The 20,575-nt window shown below is 34.8% G+C and overlaps 4 protein-coding genes and 1 pseudogene across 5 annotated transcripts; 2 read left to right on the top strand and 3 right to left on the bottom strand.

Annotated features, from left to right (window-relative positions):
* Positions 1-1,337: 1,337 nt before the first annotated feature.
* Positions 1,338-3,486, top strand: LOC143595378 (uncharacterized). The gene is made up of 6 exons (XM_077074410.1): positions 1,338-1,551; positions 1,626-1,678; positions 1,764-1,827; positions 2,560-2,602; positions 2,695-2,742; positions 3,221-3,486. Exons 1-6 carry the CDS (start codon positions 1,343-1,345, stop codon positions 3,380-3,382), a joined length of 579 nt encoding a protein of 192 aa, XP_076930525.1. The 5' UTR covers positions 1,338-1,342; the 3' UTR covers positions 3,383-3,486.
* A 921-nt stretch (positions 3,487-4,407) lies between these two features.
* Positions 4,408-6,957, bottom strand: LOC143595369 (uncharacterized). Its single transcript, XM_077074404.1, has 7 exons — positions 6,817-6,957; positions 6,706-6,770; positions 6,206-6,587; positions 5,381-5,577; positions 5,155-5,299; positions 4,837-4,990; positions 4,408-4,688 (listed from the first exon to the last, which is right to left on the bottom strand). The coding sequence occupies exons 2-7, from the start codon at positions 6,765-6,767 to the stop codon at positions 4,663-4,665; spliced, it is 966 nt and encodes a 321-aa protein (XP_076930519.1). The 5' UTR covers positions 6,768-6,770; positions 6,817-6,957; the 3' UTR covers positions 4,408-4,662.
* An 814-nt stretch (positions 6,958-7,771) lies between these two features.
* On the bottom strand, positions 7,772-10,856 carry LOC143595355 (uncharacterized). 2 transcript variants are annotated; one of them, XR_013146509.1, is made up of 6 exons: positions 10,693-10,856; positions 9,718-10,099; positions 9,433-9,629; positions 8,720-8,864; positions 8,468-8,643; positions 7,772-8,344 (listed from the first exon to the last, which is right to left on the bottom strand). XR_013146509.1 is itself a non-coding variant. In XM_077074391.1 (6 exons), exons 1-6 carry the CDS (start codon positions 10,749-10,751, stop codon positions 8,319-8,321), a joined length of 963 nt encoding a protein of 320 aa, XP_076930506.1. In that variant the 5' UTR covers positions 10,752-10,856; the 3' UTR covers positions 7,772-8,318. The 2 variants fall into 2 exon arrangements, 1 of the variants encoding a protein (XP_076930506.1); XM_077074391.1 differs by having other exon boundaries at positions 8,468-8,621.
* Positions 10,857-13,062: 2,206 nt separating this feature from the next.
* Positions 13,063-14,061, bottom strand: LOC143596627 (COBRA-like protein 4; annotated as a pseudogene).
* A 3,982-nt stretch (positions 14,062-18,043) lies between these two features.
* LOC143595344 (uncharacterized) lies at positions 18,044-19,090 on the top strand. Its single transcript, XM_077074382.1, has 3 exons — positions 18,044-18,441; positions 18,679-18,767; positions 18,884-19,090. Exons 1-3 carry the CDS (start codon positions 18,418-18,420, stop codon positions 19,029-19,031), a joined length of 261 nt encoding a protein of 86 aa, XP_076930497.1. The 5' UTR covers positions 18,044-18,417; the 3' UTR covers positions 19,032-19,090.
* The last annotated feature ends 1,485 nt before the right edge of the window (positions 19,091-20,575 follow it).

Below are 20,575 nucleotides of genomic sequence, written 5' to 3'. Positions count from 1 at the left end.
ATTCCCCCTTATATCCAAAATAAATAGAATCATGAATTTTTTTTCGAGAGCTGCTGAACTAAAGTAGAATTAGCAACTTTTTCACGAATTTTCAAGTGGATGAGATTGGTCGAGTGGTCTCAGTTGGAGATGGGATTGCACGTGTTTATGGCTTGAACGAGATTCAAGCTGGGGAAATGGTTGAATTTCCCAGTGGAGACTTTTCAGGAGGTCATTATCATGTTACTACTCTCACATGAGCACGCTTAACTGTGGAGCTCTCCTCTCATCCACTATCGTTAATTCCAAAACACGTTGGTGATTTAAGAGGTGTGACATTTACTTATGAACCAAGTATCTCTCTTGTCCACGGCCAATGTGGGATTTGCCTAGAATGTTACACACAATATCTTTTGTAGCTCAATAATGCGATAACTTCAAGGATCTAGCTCCAGCATTTCGGCCTTCCCTCAAATATTCATATAGAAAATCACGATTTGTCACAGTGATTTTTCAATGTCTTTCAAAGCTTGGTATCTTCAATTTTCTTGAACTTTAGCCTCAATGTATATAAGCGGGCTTAATTGAATAGAAATCTTAACACGCATAATCAGCCATATATGTAAATTTGTGTACCTATTTAATGTTGTGAATGGAAACAATAAAACAACAAAATCAATGAACTTACACTCAAAGGAGGAAAAAGAAGGATATCTGGTAACTTTTTACTTTGGTAGAACATATGAATAACTTTTTAGGCTTTTTTTACCCTATAAAATAATACTAGTGTTATGTGGGGTTAGATAACAAAATCATCAGCAAACACACAAAGCTTTGATGTTGGGCGTTCATGTTGTACCTTCACCAATAACATTTTCCTCGTTAATTTTTCAAAACGTTGGCGCACATATTCATTGGATCCAATGAAAACATGATAGGTGGTCGACATCCACAAACTGAAGGTACATGTTTACTTTGAGAGAGTTGAAAAGTTCATGTCCTTTTTATGGAAGTTGACTAAACTTCTCTTTTAAGTTAGTGTAGTAGTAGTATTAATGTGTATATGATAATCGCCACTTTGGTAGGGTAGTCATAAACGTTTTACCGTTTTACCAAGTCCAGAAATGAGCGATTTTGTTAGTACCTCATATAGGATTAATAGTGTTGGCTGTTAAAAAAAATTACTAAACACATTTTATAACGCCGTTAAAAAGAAACTATTTTGATATACGAGGTACTCAAAACAAAGATAGAGAAAAGTGCAGGGAGCAATATAAGACTTTCTTTTAGGTTTAAGAAGTGGTGTTTAGTCTTTATTTATTTACGTTATTATTATTATTATTATTAAGTATAAACCAAGAAGATGAGCAGCAGACCACGTACCGGGCCGCCGAAACACGCGAACAAGTTCGCCTGGAAACCCAACGCCGGCGTGAAGATTAACGAGACCGAAGTGGGCGGCAGGTTCAGACCCTTATCGGATATCACCGGAGTCTGCCCAAAGTGTAAAGACCAGATTGAATGGAAACGAAAATACGGCAAATACAAACCCTTAACTGAACCAGCCAAATGGTAACTGTTTTTATATTATTTGATTGTAGTTTCAATTTATTATGTTTTTGATGAATTGGGTTTCTTTGTTACAGTCAGAAGTGTACGAAGCGAGCTGTTCGTCAGGCGTACCATAATCTATGCAACGGTAACTAGGCCTTGATAAAGTTTCTATTTTTATGTATTGTTGCTAGTTATGTTGGTTTATTTGATGGGTGTAATGTGAATTGCAGCTTGTGCTAAGGAGCATAATGTGTGTGCTAAGTGTTCGTGCCGTGTTGACCGGATCGTTGGAAGGTTTGACTTTTTTTTCATGTTTTTTACATTTGTGTAGATAGGTTGGATATTACCCGTAGTTGTCGATAGCAAATAGCAGTCAATAGCGACGACCTGCCTGTAGCGATAGCGATGAAATAGCAGGTGCTATTTGATGTTTAGCGATGAGGTATTAGAATATTTTATTATTTTTTTTAAAAATAGTGGTCTTATTTACAAAATTGCTTTTTTACGGTGGAAATGGTTGAGTTTGGTGCTCTGTTTAATCGATTTTAATGCCTAAAGATATGGTTTTTGATATTTACAAAAAAAAAATCCTAATAATCGCTATATCAAGCTGCTCGCTATGAAGCACGCTATAGTGAGAAAGTAACTGTTTGATATGAGGCTCTCTGTTATTGCTATTGACAACTATGATCTTACCAAGGGCGTTTTTAAATAAATAGTAATGTTCTTAAATCAATTGGTGTAAACTAAAATTTGTGAAGTATTTGTCAATGGATGTATGCTGAATATAATGTTCTTTGTTTCTAATGAATCAATGATTGGAATTGGATGATGATAAACTTGATGGCATCAATGAACGATAGGCAAACATATAAAGCAGAGTGCTTATTTTTAAGACTACTGTTGTCACTAGCTAGAACTATGATGAACAGAATTTGTGGTTAGAAAGATCTCAGTAATGATGATTTTAGATATGATAGTTTGAGCTTGTGAATGGTGACTGATTTAGGAGTAATTTATTTGTAGAGATATTACTGAAGTAGAAGCTGAGCAGAAGATGCTTCAAGCGGTTTGTTCTGAACTTCTAAGTTTGTTTACATTTGTGTTGGTTATTTTTTGTGGTGCTTTTTTGATGTTAACAAATTATTGTTTTTGTTTTAGGCTATTAGTAATGCTCGAGAGAGAGACAAGAGATCCTTGCTTCGTGCAGTAAGTGTCTTGTCATTAATTGTTTTTTTGGAATTTTTATTATTTACTTAGATTAATCCAAAATTAAATAGTTCTAGTGATGAAAAATCAAAGTGAAGAATACAGAAGTTATATATACTCGTATATTGGCTTTGTCTTGCATTAGCATCTTAATCTTGCTGTTAGTAGTCTTAGTACTATTTTTTCTTTTATTATTGTCATTGATTGCATTTGTTAAGACCAAAGTATGAGTGTTGTTGCTTTGTTGGTTAAGTAGGACTTTACGATCAAACTAAGTAGTAACACTGATAAATAGTTTGCCTCATAAGTCTTGAGGTTGTCTTTTCATTTTCATTGTTGAACTCATTTTTTCACTTCTAATGGTTATGAGGATAATGAGCAAAATATCCAAAAAACAATGGTATAAATATAGGATTGTTTTTGAACCATAAAGGTGTTATTTCATGCTATTAATGGCTATATGTTGTTGATGGTACAGATGAACAAAGGAAAATCTGGAACCAAAGAACAAGATCCAACTGATGTTCAACACAAGGCTGGAGATTTGTTCAAAGCCGAATCACTCGAAGCGTACGCCGGCACAACCAGGGATGATGAAAATGAGGATGAAAGTGATGATGATGCCCAAGTAGTCAACTGAGAGCTTTCTTAATATGATATCAGATCAAGTTTATGAACAATCACATTTTACAATTCATAAACAAATATTGGTAGGGATAGTGTGGTGTTATGTTAAGGTCCATTTTTGTTCTTGTGTTGCATTCGAATCAGTAAAACAAATATTGTCTTTTTTTAGCTCCAATTAGGGCCCAAATATGTGTGTAAATGGCCAAAGACCTAACCAAACCCGAACATCATGACAGATTAATTGACTAATATCGACCCAGACCCTTCATGGTATATTGTGGTTCTTGTTAAAGAAACGCCACAGCCAAAGTTTGGGTTGAGATCAACTTGTCTTATAACCAAACAAGTGTATCTCCCAAAACAAGCGAAACTCGTTGGGTGAGGTAAGTCATGCAGGGCTCAGGTTAAAATAGAATGTTTTTAGAAATGGTCATTTCAGTTCGGGTCAGTATGGGTTCTGATTAGAATGGAATCAGGACAAAACCTACCATTTTAAAAAAAAAAGGAAAAATCAAATGTGTTATTATACAACTGATTATCAATTATTAATCCATAAAACTAACATAATGCTAAACTATAACATACAAATTATACGTGCAGTTGGAAATACCGTACAGCCCATATTAAGCAAAAACAAGGGAAGGACAACGAAAAAAAACAAGAGAAAAAAACAAGTTACGTATGAAAGATTTCTAAAACTAAACTAATAGTACTCATAACAGAACCGGTAAACATCAAACTAGGATATTAGAACACCCATCCAAGAAATCAAAAGGGAAACCTGACTACGACATAGCTCAAAGAGGATTCGGAATCCCCAAGTGACCGGATGATAGTTTATCAAGTGAAAATCAAAAGGCCTGGGTTTGCTTTGCTGGTAAAATGAAAACACCGATTATCGGCCAAGAACACCAACATAAAGACAGGCCAGAAATACAAAATAATGCCTTAAAAACAGCAGGAAACAAGATCTACTTGTATATTATGTTCCAAAATGGGATTACAAAGTAATGTCTAGAAACAGTAGGAAACAAAATCTACTGGTATTTTATGTTCCAAATTGGGATTACAAATAAAGCCTTGAATTACATCAATTCAATTCTAGCCAATAAAAAATGGTTAAAAGAATGATATGTATGAACCATACATTTGATTTTATGTGATCTAGTTTCTACTCATCATGTAAACAAGAGAGCCTCGTGCCACTCGACACTGTTCCTGTATCTGTAAGTAAGAATGACAAAAGTATATGATAAATTGAACAAACATCCTCTACGAAAGCAGGTCAATAATCTACAAATCTTGAGCGCAGATCCGTTCTACAAAAGAATAAGAAATAGTAAATTTTAGCATACAAGCAAGCACATGAACGAACATATGACATCAAAGTAATTAAACAAAAAGCTTGTATTGACAATTACTTTAAGATTAAACAAAAAGCACAACATAAGAAGAAAAAATTCGTACTCAAATATTCATATGCGAGTATCATAGATGTTCCCCATGCTGACATGCTAAAAAACCTTGGACCAATTCCTTTATAAAAACCTTTCCAGCCGTCTTCTGCTATCAATGTTTTGACAACTTCACGTGTAGAGGGTCGCTTTTCGTGCCCCATTACCTTGTATAAACGAAATAAATCAGTAATAATCCTTTTATTATAACTATAAAAGTTACAAAAGAAGAAAATAATCAATGGGACTTAAGGAGAACAAAATTTACTTTCTTTTAACGCATGTGCTTCACAAACGTTTCAATTACATTAACTATGACAAATAAATGTACCTGTAATCGAGTCTTTATAGTGTCAAGTGGAGTTGTAATTATACTTGCTGCTGCAGCAGCAGAAATCCCACCCGCACCTTGAACTAAAACTATTGTCCCTTGACTAGGAACCGATCCATCGCCATCACTTCCATGACCTAACAGACTACATAAAACACGTGTGTTTATATTTTGCTGCAAACCACAAATTGGGAAAAAAGAAAAAACAAATAAAAAAATTGGTCACCTCCATATAACACGCTGACTGGACCCATAGCTAGCCCACCAAACAGCACTTGAAGGCGAATAAGTCATAACAGACAAACCAAATCCTCTATAAAGTCCTCTAATTCCATCTTGTTTCAAAACCTTACGTGCAACATCCAGACCACCGTTATAGCTCGCATGACCAGAATACCCTTGAACCATCAGCCTTTGACTAATCTGTTCACTTTCAATAGTCAGAACACAATTATACTTGAAAGTAGGCTTGTAATCGAACCGAATGAACATGAACGAAGCATGCTCCTGTTCATTTAACTTTAACCAAACAACCAACTCATAAACATAAACCAAAACGAACAAGGTTTTCTTGTTAGTCCTCGTTCATCAAGAAATGAACATGTACGTGTTTATTTATGTTCATTCTTTAACAGTATAAACGAACGACTCACGAACGTAAATGAACTAACATAACTAAAATAGATGAACGGACATACCCGAGATAAAACCAGTTAAAAGTAATGTGAAGAACAATGTGTTGATCCTAAATTGTTATCAATACTAGACTAAGTTGTAACGGGCTAAAATATGAATATATTAATGAGCGTAATTGGATGAACCTAAACAAACATAAACTAACAAATACAGATGAACGTAAATGAATGAGACATGTGTTAGCGTTCTTTCGTTTAACTAAATAAACAAAAAAAATTGTTCATGTTCGTTCATTTATTAAATAAACGAACTTCCCAACAAACGGTTAACAAACTAATCACTAAGCGTTCGGTTCATTTACACGCCTACTCAAAACAACATCCTAAAAATTAACAAACAAAGAATCTTATCGTACCACATCAATAGGAACAAAAACCCCTTGAGAGCAAAGAGAAGCCGTCATTCCCGCAAGCCCATTAGCAATGGCAGCTTTCTTAGGATCCGAAAGCTTAAACGGTTCGACAATCTTAAAAGCCGCCACTTTCGTGGTCTCTAACGCGGTCATAAAAATAACCCTTGCAGGAATCGCACCCGTGATGACGGTCCCAAACCCTCGATACAAACCCGGCACACCTTCAGCCTTTAACAACCCTCTAATAACCGCATAGGCGCTCTTCTCAACCGAATCCTTCGTCGTAACCTGCATCCTAGTCTTCACAACCGATATAGGGTACAACCCGACGGTAAGGCCGGTGAAAATCCCAGCTCCCACGACATAAAACTTAGTTTTATCAAGCCTGCATAATAACAAGACAATATATTTATATTATTGAGGGTGTATAACCAACCTAACAACCACCAATGTAGAATGTGATAATAAATAATATTAATATGTGAATTGAATTGAATGCTTACTTATCCCAATTAATTTCGGTTTGAGCAAAATAACCTCCTGTATTTGAACGAGCAGTCTCCATTGACACGATTGGATTAAATTATATATATATATATATATATATATATCGAAACAAAACCCTAACGATCGGAAGAATTAGAAACAGGTTGGTAGGTGTTAGGGTTCTGAAATTGAGATCAAATCGTGGGGCGGGTTTAATCAAAATCAAAATAATAATAATAATTAATAAAATGATTAGGAAGAAGAAGAAGAAGAAGAAGAAGAAGAAAAAGAATGGGAATGAAAAATCAACTGGTGGCTGGTCAATGGGAATATGGGTTTATTATAACTAGGTTTTGGTTGGTCAAGGTTTAATCAACATGTGGGATTTTAAGCCGTCCATGAGAAAATTATATGTATATTTATGGTTAACCTTTTACGACCTCTTATTATTTATTACAATGTTACTTCGACACATTTACAAGCTTTCAACTCGACTTTTAAGGGTAACGTTTTCGAATGAATATATGTATCGTGATAGAGATTAATGTCAACCCATCAATATAATGGGGATCATTAAACCCACCAAGGTTGGGGTGCGGGTCCCTGTTCCTATTTAATGATGCAATCATTCCCTAACCTCCAACTTAGTTTGTTGACCCTTGCACAACAAGTTATCCATAGTTTTTTTATGTATGAATATATCATATATATTGCAATTGTACATTTATAATCTAAACAAAAGAATATCTTCAGCAATAAATTATAATCTGTGTTTTCTTAAAAAGAACATAAATTTGTTATAAAGACATTATCCAGATGTAGTTCGGTTTGTGTTATATATAAAAGGATCAATATTAAAATTTATCACAAGAATATAAATTTAAACAATATACAACAAAATTTGATATTGCAATGTATTTAAGTGGTAAAACAATCATAAAGAAATTAGAATATATGTTGCCACCCCTAACCTATCGGGTGGAGACGTTGCCTACCTATCGGTTACCATTGCCACCAGCCACACCACCACCATTGAAGATGGAGGGGGTTACGATGGAGGCGACGGCGGCAAGATGGCAGTGTTGACCGAAGTGCCTTCGATGCCTAGGGTGACAAATGCAACAGTGGGTTAGTGGTTAGAGATTCCTAACTTCAGTTGAATCACTTTGTTTCCAAGGAATGTAGAATTCGGAGTATGACAATCAAACTCATTAGATTTGGATATGAAAGTAATCATAGACGCGTTTGATTTCGTAGTTTAACGAAACTGGAATTTAAGTTTCAATTAGACTAAAAATATGTCTTATTTTTGTAACAAAACCCTAAAAAATATTATGATTACTTTTATATCCAAAACAAACTTCAACGAGAGAATTCGACGTGGGACAAATGAGAGCAATAAACAATGTCTACATATAACTTCTGTTCTAAAGAGAGAATACAGCCTCAATACAATGCTAGCAAGTAAAGAATGGTTAAAAGAATAGCATACATTTGCCTTAAGTAATCTAGTTCTACTAATCATGTATGTAATACACCAACCAAGAGAGCCTTATGCCATTTTAACACCATTCCTGTATCTGTTTATGTATAATCCGTGTCAATGCAAGCGATTCAATGGTGGATTAATCTACAAATCTCGAGCACATATCCGCTCTGCATAGACCATAAAAAAACATTAAGAAATTGTGAATGTTATCAAAGTTTTGGTTATCACTTATGCTGATGATTACATAAACATGCAACAAAAATGCAGAGCATAAAAAAAACATTTCGTACTCAAATATTCGTATGCGAGTATCATGGATGTTCCCCATGCTGATGAGCTTAAAAATCTTGGACCGATCCCTCTATAGAAACCTTTCCAACCGTCTTCTGCAATTAGTGCTTTAATAACTTGTCGCGTAGAGGGGTGACTTTCATGTTTCATTACCTTGTACCAAAACAATTAGGAGCTACAAACATATAAAATAATATGTAGCACTTACTTTGGGAATAAAGGAATAATAATATAAGAATCCATGATTTTACCTGCAATCGAGTTTTGATAGTGTCGAGCGGAGTCGTGATGAAAGATGCTGCAGCACCAGCAAAGATTCCTCCTGCACCTTGAACTAAAACAACCTTTCCTTGACTAGGAGCTGATCCATCGCCATTATTTCCATGACCTAACAAACTGCATAAAACACGTTCTTATCATGCTAGTAATACAAACTGAAAGAGAGAGAGAGAGACAATGACAATTTCGTCCTTTAGGTTTATCCTAACTTGCAGGCCGGTGTGTCCTTAAAAACTAAAATATTTACCAAAGAAATATCCTTTACTGGAAAACTTGCAACATATTACGTCCCTTTGACTAACAGACGTTAATGTTTTCTGTTAAATCCAGACATGGCAATGCACATGAGGGTGTTTTGGTCATCCTCCACTTTTACCATCAGTGGTGCGCCCCAAAACCAAAACAATGAGGGGTGGCTTGTGGTTTGTATGTAAAGTGCGACCAGCCACCACTGGTGATAGGGTAAGTTGCCAAAAATACCCTCATGTGCATCGCACATATCTGTATTCAACAAAAAAGGTCAACGTCTGTCAGTCAAGAGAAACACCGTATTACAACTTTTCAAATTAAGGATTTCTTTTTATTTTTTATTTTTTTGTAAAACACCTTAGTTTAAGGACACATGCTAGTATACACCTAAAGGACAAAAGTGCAATTGACTCAAAACAAAAAGAATACTCCTCACTTCCATATGACGCGCTGACTGGACCCATAGCTGGCCCACCAAACAGCACTAGAAGGAGAATAAGTCATAACAGACAAACCAAATCCTCTGTAAAGCCCTCTGATTCCATCTTGTTTCAAAACCTTACGTGCAACATCCAGACCACCGTTATAGCTCGCATGACCAGAATACCCTTGAACCATCAATCTTTGACTAATCTGTTGACGTTCAATAGTCAGAACTAACATCCACCCATACACATAAGCACACATCATATTTAAAGGGGCAAAACAAAAAAAGGAATACCACATCAATAGGAACAAAGACAACTTGAGCAAAAAGAGACGATGTCAATCCAGCAACTCCATTAGCAATAGCAGCCTTTGCAGGATCAGTTAGATTGAACGGTTCCACAATCTTAAAAACAGCCGCCTTTGTGGTCTCTAGTGCAGTGAGTAATACAATTCTAACAGGAATTGCTCCTGTGATTACAGTGCCAAAACCTCTGTATAATCCCGGGATACCTTCTGTTTTCAGTAACCCTCTAACAACAGCATATGCATTCTTCTCCACAGAGTCTTTTGTAGCAACCTGCAGTCTCGTTTTCACAACAGATATAGGATAGAGTGCAACCGTAACCCCGCTGAATATCCCAGCTCCTACCACATAAAACTTGGTTTTATCAAGCCTGCATAAGAATGGAAAAACCACTATGAGGTAAACTGTAACGAACCGAGCGGATCGATCGCCTTTTCTAAAGCTCAAGCTCGGCTTGTGATTCATTTCGTTTAAGCTCAGGCTCACTCGTTTATTGCTTATTAACTAATTTATATATATTTTCATTTGTTTATATGTTGAGAAAAGCCTTAAAAGAGCCTAAGCCCGGCAGTGCAGTGTGAAATTAATACATAGATATCGAAAAGTTAAAAATACACAAGGCTCCTTAAGGGTTCACGAGATTAAACTATATTCCCATACAAGGCTTGAGCTGCGTCTCAATAACGAAACGAGTCTTATTTGAGGCTCAGGCTCAGCTCGTTTGCACTCCTATGTAAAAGTAGGTAACCATACAGTTCCTTGTTTGATGACTTTGGTCAGTGTTAATCATTAAATTAAATATGAAGTTAAGAATGGAAGTGATTCAGCTGAAAACTGAAGCGTCTAGGATTCATATGCAATGTGAAATTATTACCCTAAGTTCCTCCTATACTACATAAGCTAAAGCATATATATTATTAAGTCAGTCAATAAAGGAGAGAAGAGAAGAGATTGGTTACTTACTTGTCCCAGTTAATTTCGGTTTGAGCGAAAGATCCTGCATCGGAACGAGCTGTCGTCATGAATCCTGATTGATAAATAAGCTCTAACTAACAAACGATCATTGGCTTCAGATTATCCGGAATCAATCAAATCCAGTAGCCTGGGTTTTATGTAATTATTATTATTATTATTATGATACCGATACCAATCGAGTTGCGACAAAAAGATATGGGGGCTAGTAAGAAAGAAACGGAAGAAATGGGAAACCCAAAATTGATCCGGCTTTCTAATCAGGTACGTGGTGGATCAGATCCACCAAACCCGGATAAATTATGTGTAAACTAGTTCGGTTACTCGAGGTCCGCTTGTTAAAACTTGATTCAGCTCAAGCTTAAACGTGCTTGAGCTTACGTTGAAGCCTAGTCGATAAATGAGTTGGAGTTGAGGTTTCACCTAGGGGTGAGCAAAAAACGGTTCGGAACCGTCAGAACCGAGGAACCGGAACCGGACCAGTGCCTCAGAACCGCTAATGTGTGTACCGGTCCGGTTCTCGGTTCTCAGAATTTGCCTTAAACGGTTCCGGATAAAACCGGCTGTTCTAGACTTGGAACCGAAAAACCGGAATATTCAAAATGTTTTAAATAAATTTACCAATCTCCATTTTTTATAGAGTAATTTATTAACCGGCATCCATTCAATTATTTTCAATTCAAATCTTTTTTCTTAACGTTCAAGAACTAGCAACCATGATCAATTTTGATTGAAGTTGTTAAGGTAATTTAATATAAAATGATATGATCTTCCATTAATCTATCGTTGCTAATGATTTATTTAACTTCAACACTTAGTTTTTAATAAAAAATATAACGGATGTTCATGTTGTAATCTAAATTAGTTTTACCATGAAAGGAAACATACAATTGTATAAACTTATTTTGCAATTTGCAAAGTTTTCATAACTCATTTGATAAATAAATGATCGAACCGGTTCTAGCTAGAACCGATTAGCGAGAACCGGCTTTAGCGGTTCTGGAACCGAACCGGTTTACTATAATAGGTTCCGGTTTCGATTCTATTTTTCACTCATTTTCGATTTCGGTTCGGTTCTCGCGGTTCTGAACCGTTGCACAGCCCTAGTTTCACCTATAGAGTTTAACTAGACTCGGTCGCTAGAGCTAATGAACTTAAATGAGGCAATTAAGTTATGGGGTATACATTTTTATTGTCTAAGGCGTTAAAGCTAATTTGGTAAATTTTAACAAGTGAAACATCATTTTCCTTCATGGGTTAAGGGGTGTTAAAAGGTAATTTTGGTAAAGTATTGACGGGCTTTAAAATTATCTATACTCACACACAAAAATTTAAAACTTGTTTTAAATAAATTGAGCAGTATTAAACGGGTTAAACCAATTTTTTTAGGTGAGATGAAGTAAAAGAATGGGCAAATTGGGTTATGTGACGGTTACGTGAAGTTAAGGGACATAAATGTATACCTCATGACCTTATTTATACAATTTGTATTTGTATTAAATTTTTAAATAATTAAATAATAGATAACAAATGCAATGAGTTCAACCTTAACCTTAAAAAGGGACTCACAAGTCAAACTCGAATTCTAGCAATAAAGCTTGAAAAAGGTTTGAGTCCGAGTTCTTGTAAATTAACTAAGTCAGGCTTGAGGTTAAACAAGTAATCTCAACATGTCTTTTGGTGTAAAGAATTATGTGAACAATGGTGTGATTCATTAATTCTTCTTTTTTACTTTATATATTTATTATTTTAGAAAATCCTTAAGAACCAACAACAAAAGCAGGGTTTAGGTATTTATATGTTTACATCCCTAGTTTGGTCCGTCTAAAAACTAAGGTATAAAGTATCTTAGCACTTTTTTTCGGTTTTGATTTTTAGAGAACTTATGGTTCTTGGTTCCATTTGGTTACAACCCTACGCACACACTACTTGTGAGAGCAAAAGAGTTTGTCCACTGTCCCCACCACCAAATCATTCATTTTATCAAGCTGAAATGCTGAACTCAAACTCGGATGGTGAAAAGCTTGAGCCAACTTATTTGTATTGTTTACATATACTTGATATAATGCTAGGCCATGTTCTGTTGGTAACTTATGTTGCCTCAACTCGTATTCCATAAATATATACAAAATCTTTGTGGTTCGTTAGTACTTAGTGCCATGAAATATGTACAATCTCTTGAATTCTTTCAAAGAATTTGGCAGTTCGTATACCTTAATTCAACTCCATGTCACATGTTTCATTCTTTTAGCTTCAAAATTCTAAACTACTAACCAAGTGCAAGACAATTAATGTTGCTAACTTTAAAACAACAAGAACCTAACCAAACAAACCAATAATGCTAACAGACCCACTCGGGTCTCATGAGTCAAGAGCAGAGTTTGGTAAAAACGGGTATGATTCCGATGGAGGAAGCATGCATGCTTCACCGTTAAAGTACATCTTCCTTGGGGGTTGGGAACGCCTATCCTTGATTGAAAGTAAACGTGTGTTGGTCCTTTTGTAGTAACGCCTCTGACTGTACGTTCCTGGCCGGACATGCTTCCATTAACAAGTCATTGAAGAACTTCATGCCATAAAACATACATGCATCGTCTACACCATCAAAATTACAAAGTTACCCTTTAATATTTACCGATTAAATTAGTACCCGATGTCATAAAAATATTAAGCACCACTTAAAAACTCGTATGAAATGAGGGGCTTGTAGTCAAAGCTAAAAAATTAAGTAACATTATGTAAATTAAGATGCTGAACCACGAGTGCCCACTGCGTGTAGTTCAACCTATAATTAAAGTTCGTTATTGCCACCTTTGTGCGCCGGTAATCTTTGTAGTTTTGCTTCACATGCCCATGAACCCCTCAAGGGACACATATGCGTTTGCATTGAAGTAACGGTGAATTGTCTTTTTTTGGTGTGTTTACTCCAACACTAAGAAGATTAGGAGCCACTCCTATTATAATCATTGTCAAAAACCATTAGGTGTTTTGTTTTTAAAAGTTATAAAACCAAGTTTATCTGTTTAGGTTCAAGAAAATATCATCTTAACAAATTTTATTTGTTTTTATTTTCGCACCCGCACGCACGCGCAAGTTAGACATGGCATGATTGTTTCGTTGTAGAATGATGAGAAAGGCACACAACAACTCAGGTGATTTGAAGCCAAGAATTGTGAACACGTAGCACACCACATTCCATGTCAATATGCCCATAAGCCGGTCATTAGTCTTTGACCTCAAGTTAGAGTCAAAGTCAACTCAAAACAAGAAAATCTTGCTTAATGCTCGAGTTCTCCTTCAACGATCAGGAGTGAGAGAAGCAGTTAGATGTTTAACCGTCTTGTTTGTGGTTCCGACCATCCCAACACTGACTTGGGAAGGCAGAGACTGAAGCAGAGGGGCCTTGGCCCATGCGACCACAACCACACCTTTGCAACAAGTGGATAAGACTTTTGAAAAATGTCTTAATCAAGAAAATTTAACCATTTGGAGCTTGATCAGGGATAAGACCGTTCAAAAGAGTTTTAATCAAGGAGATTAAACCCTTTGGATCTTAATCGGGGCTTAATCTATACTGGATTTCAAGTTTTCCTACCTAGGTGAGGTGATGTTGGCTCTCCGGTTGCCATCATTCCATGGTGTACATTGATGCAAACTATTGATTAAAGATGTGATTTTTCAAAGTTAGGAAACAAAACCAAAATCAATGCATACCACATAGATCATTCGTATAGTTAATTCAAAAGAAAGTTCATCCCCTTTTCTATTAGGTGTTCGGTTAATTGCCACATAATGTATAATAAAACAACGTGAGTGTTTCAAAGGTTTTTGTATGCAAGAGTTGTGCTTTATAGCAACAAAGTTGCATTTTGGTTCAAAGCAAAGAGAATTTTCAAGCGTTTTTTTTTATCGGTGTTGAGTTTGTATATATAGGGTCATGACTCAAGACGCCCTTTAAAGTTGTCACATGAACCTGTTAAAACACAGGGTCAAAAATGTTCACTTTATATGCGAACCTCTCATCCTTTTGGGAACCATTATGCCCGTGGAGAACTATCTCATCTATTCGCGTGCTTGTACTCCCGCAAGGAAGTCGAACCATTGCTCCTGCTAGTTCAAGTCGTCTTGTATACAATGCCCAAAATTGTAAAGTTGGCTCACAAAACGCCGCATTAAACCAAGCAGTTCAGGTCTTGTTCATGAGGATGGTCTGAATGGGAAGTTACACCCTTTTGAACAATCACTTCTTCCTTATTGCTAAGGAAGTATCTATATTTGAAACCTCTCACTTGTAAGTTGTAACACATTGTATCATTTTAGAGTTTTACAATGTGGAACAAGAGACACTAATTTCCCTTCAATTAAATTTCTTAAGACTCAAAAGTCCAGGCCCGGCCCATAAGGTGGGCAGGGAGGGCGACGGCCCAAGGCCCATCATCTTTCAGGGCCCGTAGTTATTTTAAGCATTTATTATATAGTACAAAAACAAACCAATTCATGTTAATAGATGTAAACTGATGCAACTGGTAAGACACCATTCCTTCAATTAGGTTACCTGGTTCGATTCTTGCATCTGACCCTTTTTTTTTGTTGCTTTATTTGTTGCTCAACGGAAGCCTTGCATCTAATACATTTTTTCTTTTTTAATTTTATATGTTGACAATCAGCATTAAGCACAGCCCACTATAATTTGAATCTAATTTGATTTTGCTTGCTAGTTTACTTAATATACCAATGTTTCTTATGTTTCTTTATCTTTTTTATATAAAGACCAAAATAACTTTTGATTGAAAATAAAAAATGTTAAAAGAGACTATGAATTATTTAAGTATACAAATTTGACCATTGTTACAATAACTTTGTTGATTGTTATGGTAATATCATTGTCATATTGAATTTTTATATACAAGTTATTGTGTTTTTATTCTATTTTGAGGGACCATTTTTTCATTTGCCCCGAGCCCTCGAAATTTTGATGTTTCTCGGGGACGGCCCTCTCAAAACATGGCTTATGTTTGAAAATTAATACCAACAATCCCAAGCCATTTTACCAACAGGCTTGTTTTTAAATCCTTAAGGTGTTATGCACCTTGAATCTTTATGTAGTGAAAGAGCTCAAGTCTAACCAGCGTAAGGATGTTTTATCCAACATTACGCCTCATCATAATAAATGTGCATAAAGATATAGTATATTGCTTGCTTCATATCTTTCATAAAAAACGCCTCTATATTGGTAAAAAAAATGTAATACATTCAAGCCATATTGGCTATGACGGCTATCATTGTTGCATTACTTTTGTTAAAATCGAACGCCCAATTAATAAGGTCAAAACAACTTTATAGGTGATGTGATCGTAACATAAGGCGATCATTTTTGGGCTTTAACAAAATGTTTAGCATAAATGTTGTAATCAAATTTATAGATATTCAAACATCAACTATTAGTGGCAGAGATTAGAAAAATTAAAAAGAAACACTAATCAAATTGCCATCGTAATTACGGCAAAGACAACTTTTATAACATCGTAATTACGGCAAAGACAACTTTTATAAACTCTTAATTATATATCGTATCTAACAAGGTGGGCAAAATTTTGCTTAACCGATCCGAAATTGCATTAACCGACATCGACTGAAAATAATAATTGACAATTCATTTATTTTGCAAAACAATTTTTGGTTCGATGTTTTGGGAGATTCTTAAACCGAAATGAACTTGGCTGGATGATTCGGGGACCTAACCACACCGAACTTGTATAGATGTTTGTTGATTATTTTAGATCAAAAGTTTTAAACCCCAAATTAATTAATAAACAGTTAATCAAAACTTTAGGTATCATTTAGTATGCACTAATTACATGGGGAATAAAATGATTCATTGCGTAGAATTGAAAAAAATAATGTTTGGTTGTTCATTGGAATGGAATAATCCATTACACATGGAATATCATTCAATCAAAATCATTCTTTCTCATCCCCTTCTTTTTTTTCATTTCATTCCTCCCTCCTTTACCCTACTTTCTTAACACCACCACCACCTGACCGCCACCGTCACCATCGTCGTCTCCACCACCGCCACCACCTTACCACTAGGCTACCACCGCCACCACTGTCGCTGCCTGACCGCCACCACCGTCGCTGCCACCTTACCATCGCCATCACTACTAATGCTACCACCTCCACCCCTCCCACCACTGTCGCTGCCTGACCACCACCACTGACCGCCACCACCGTCAATGCCACCTTACCATCACCATCACTACTAATGCTACCACCGCCACCCCTCCCACCACTGTCGCTGCCTAACCACCACCACCTGACCGCCACCACCGTCGTCGTCACCTTACCATCGCCATCACTACCAATGCTACCACCGCCACCCCCTCCCACCACCACCACCGCCCTTGCTGCCTGACCGCCACCGCCACCGCCACCGCCACCACCATTTTTGTCGTCGAGCTACCACCACAGCCGTCGCCATTGCAAATTTTTTTTTGGAAAAAAAATTTATTTAAAGATAAAAGTGTTTTTATTATTTCTATTTCATTCATACAATTTTTTGGATACCAAACAACATTAACTAATAATTCAGTTCATTCTTATAGGTTAACTAAACAAGACAAATGAATGGTAATGATCAATTTCATTTCCTTGTTCATTCAATTCCATCTCCTATTTTTTACATTATTTTACTAATCTCGTGAAAATAACGTTAAAAGTGGCGGAAGGTTAATCATGTGGTGACGTTGATAGCCGAAAGACAAGGGTACATACACAAATAGGCCGGTGTCCCGATGGTTGAGTGTTATGTGCCTTATGCCCAAGGCTTGATGCAAAACTACTATCGAGCCGGGGGTCTCACCGGAAGCAGTCTCTCTATTAATACGGGATAGAGGTAAGGCTGTCTACATCCTAACCTCCTCAGGCCCTACCATAGCTTTGCTATTGATGAGATTTATTGAGTATGTTAATGATGATGATCATAAATTCATTCATTCTCATAGGTTAACAAAATAAGACAAAAGAATTCGTCCAAAGAGTTTCATACCCAAATTCATTGTTTTGGGTAATTTGTTCATGTCCAAATATTTTAAATCAATTTTATTAATATTAAATGTAAAAAAAAAAAGAAAAAAACATTTGTAACGACCGTTGTCTTCTCTTTTTTCTCGTATACGTTTTGTATATGATCGATCACTAGCGGAATGAAAATGATCAATTTGGCCTTTAACAAACATACGTTGACGCGTATAAAGTCGTTGACCAATGACCGTCATCCATTCATCACGCTAATGGTTAACCTATACAAAAATCAATAGGCTGAAGCACCTGGTTTTCACTAGTTACTACTTTTCTATAATAAAAATACAAAACACCATCATTTTACTTAGTAAACGTTATGATGACGCTATAAAGTATTTTAATAATCAATAAAAGAAAGGAAAACGAAGATGGATCATAGAGAATAAAAAGTTATATAAATACATTATTGTTATTATCGTGTTTATAAAATGTCACAAACCCAAATCTGTTGGCTTGATTTCAACTTTGCATAGTGAAACCCAGTGACCATCTCTCCGTATATAATATAAATAGCTATATACGTTCCATATATTCTTCATTCTAACATTTCCAAATTAATTTCGACTCGATCAATCCATTCTACGGACATTTATAAAACCTCCAGGTTCAAAAAGTAGCCAAAAGTCTTCAAAAATGCCGCGTTGGGTGAGACCAGAGGTAAATATCTGAACAAGCTAGCTATGCCTCATACGCTGTTATGTACGTCTTACTAAAAAAATGAGTATTATCGACATATTCTAGACAGATTAAATTTGTCATGAGTCCTTTGATTTTATCATTTATGAAATTATGACGTTCCCGGTTGTCACATACTTATCGTTGATCTTTGTGTCATAACTTATAACTAATAAAGTTCATGTTTTAAAAGCATAATTTGAAATGTAAACTATGCAGGTTTATCCTCTTATGGCTGCGATGACGTTTGTGACGAGTATGTGTGTTTTCCAGCTTACTAGAAACGTTGTCATGAACCCTGATGTCAGGTGATATATATTGTTTTATAAATTTCAAGAAAATCAACTAAACACATTTTAAGAGAATTGTGTCTCGTTTTGTTTATTTTGTGGATTGCTTGATTAATTGTTGTACGATGTTACAGGGTGAACAAGATACATCGTACGACGGCTGTACTAGAAAATCACGATGAGGGTGAAAAGTATGCTGAACATGGCTTTCGAAGATTTCTACGCACGCGACCTCCGGAGGTCATGCCGTGGGTCAACTCCTTCCTCTCAGACACCAAGTAGACATCTATACAATTTGCTTTTGAACTACATATGCATTTGTCAACTTTTAAGTTACGTAATTGTCACCCATGTATTTTTTAGCCTCCGCTCTACTTTTATGAGATTTTGCCTTGTATGGATGTGTGATGTGTTGTACAATATAAATTAACTAGGGTATAACCCGTGTGTACATGTTAACAAACATAAAAAATTTAAACAACAAATTTAAGCAACATAAAACTTTTTCAAACTTTCGGACCAAAACGTTAACCATTTACATTGTATGGATTTTAAAAGTTAAAAAGTTACAATAAGTTAATGTACATCGAATAACCAAAAAACATCAACAAAAGACATAAACATGTCATTTCATATTTAACCAACATCAACTTCTTCAAACATTCTGTCACAATAAATTTATTTTGCTTCACCACATGAAAATATAATAAACAATAGCATTCAAAATTAAATATACCATAATAACATATTTAATAATGAGTAACATTTGAACATTAATAAAGTTGTTTTTATTAAAACAAAATAACATATAACAACAAACAAAGTAAAATGACAACATAAAATATCTTTCTAACTTAAACTATTAAACCAAAAAGATATATCAATAAAAACTTTTTTTTCGCCATCATTTTATAACTAACAAATTTGATACTCTTTCAAAATAACCCGTTTTGAAATATTTTCAAAATAGTTACAAAATATAAAAAAAATTAGAATTAGTCAACTTCAAAAAATTATAACTTTTATTTTGATTTTTGACCAATCTTGCAATAAACTTTTAAATCACTGACATTTATATTTTGTTAAATTTGCAAAACTTAAAAACGTTTTATAATAAATTAATTTTCAAATAACTTTGAAAAGATTAAAAAAAATTATGTTGACTTTGAAAATTATTAAAGCTTAAAAATATGATATATTAAGTATTGATTATTAGAAATTATGTCAATTTGAATATTGTATTCTAAACTAACGCGATTATTATTTTAGTATTAATTAATAATTAATATTCACGCAAATTAAAGTAAGATTACATTACAATTATGGAAAGTATTTTTAGTATGACAATCAATTTTTTGAATATTAAAATGATAACTTATTCTAGTTAATGCTAAATCACAAAAATTAAAATTAAATCGGTTCTCATTTTACTAATATGACTAATTAATTTAGAAATAATTACAAAAATGAAAATCAAATCGGTTAATTTGAAAACTTCAAAAAATTATGAAAAGATTTTGAAATGAGTTAAAAATTATTGAGAGTATTAAAACATTTAAAACTTTGTTGAAAGATTGGTCAATTTCCGAATTTAAAAGGAATTTAAATTTGTTAATTAAATTTTGTAGTTTTAAATTTAAATTTGGTCTTCCATGTAAAGATAGAAATAATTTAAAATATCTTGATTCATGTGAATAATAATATTAATAAATTAAGAAATGTTGTCATGTTTAATAATATTCACTAAATCATATGTGCCGAATAATATTTATAAATGATAATAAAACGGTTATTTAATTTACGATATATTAAGTATTGATTATTAG

This window comes from Bidens hawaiensis, unplaced genomic scaffold (genome assembly GCF_021521415.1).
Source record: "Bidens hawaiensis isolate Kalapana, Puna unplaced genomic scaffold, B.hawaiensis_p1.1 tig00001721_1, whole genome shotgun sequence".
NCBI classification, from domain to species: domain Eukaryota; kingdom Viridiplantae; phylum Streptophyta; class Magnoliopsida; order Asterales; family Asteraceae; genus Bidens; species Bidens hawaiensis.
The sequence above is the reverse complement of the archived record's forward strand: the minus strand, read 5'-3'. Positions and strand labels throughout refer to the sequence as shown.

Bases quoted from the DNA above. Each gene is read 5' to 3' on its own strand.
- LOC143595378 (XM_077074410.1), top strand. From the start codon at position 1,343: ATGAGCAGCAGACCACGTACCGGGCCGCCGAAACACGCGAACAAGTTC. The intron at 1,552-1,625 runs GTAACTGTTTTT...TCTTTGTTACAG, and splicing joins TTAACTGAACCAGCCAAATG to TCAGAAGTGTACGAAGCGAG. The intron at 1,679-1,763 runs GTAACTAGGCCT...TGTGAATTGCAG, and splicing joins GTACCATAATCTATGCAACG to CTTGTGCTAAGGAGCATAAT.
- LOC143595369 (XM_077074404.1), bottom strand. From the start codon at position 6,767: ATGGAGACTGCTCGTTCAAATACAGGAGGTTATTTTGCTCAAACCGAA. The intron at 5,578-6,205 runs GTACGATAAGAT...GAAAGTGAACAG, and splicing joins TTTTTGTTCCTATTGATGTG to ATTAGTCAAAGGCTGATGGT. The intron at 4,689-4,836 runs GTACGAATTTTT...ATTCTTTTGTAG, and splicing joins ACTCGCATATGAATATTTGA to AACGGATCTGCGCTCAAGAT.
- LOC143595355 (XM_077074391.1), bottom strand. From the start codon at position 10,751: ATGACGACAGCTCGTTCCGATGCAGGATCTTTCGCTCAAACCGAAATT. The intron at 10,100-10,692 runs GTAAGTAACCAA...ATTCTTATGCAG, and splicing joins ACCGAAATTAACTGGGACAA to GCTTGATAAAACCAAGTTTT. The intron at 8,345-8,467 runs GTACGAAATGTT...TGGTCTATGCAG, and splicing joins ACTCGCATACGAATATTTGA to AGCGGATATGTGCTCGAGAT.
- LOC143595344 (XM_077074382.1), top strand. From the start codon at position 18,418: ATGCCGCGTTGGGTGAGACCAGAG. The intron at 18,442-18,678 runs GTAAATATCTGA...TAAACTATGCAG, and splicing joins CGCGTTGGGTGAGACCAGAG to GTTTATCCTCTTATGGCTGC. The intron at 18,768-18,883 runs GTGATATATATT...ACGATGTTACAG, and splicing joins GTCATGAACCCTGATGTCAG to GGTGAACAAGATACATCGTA.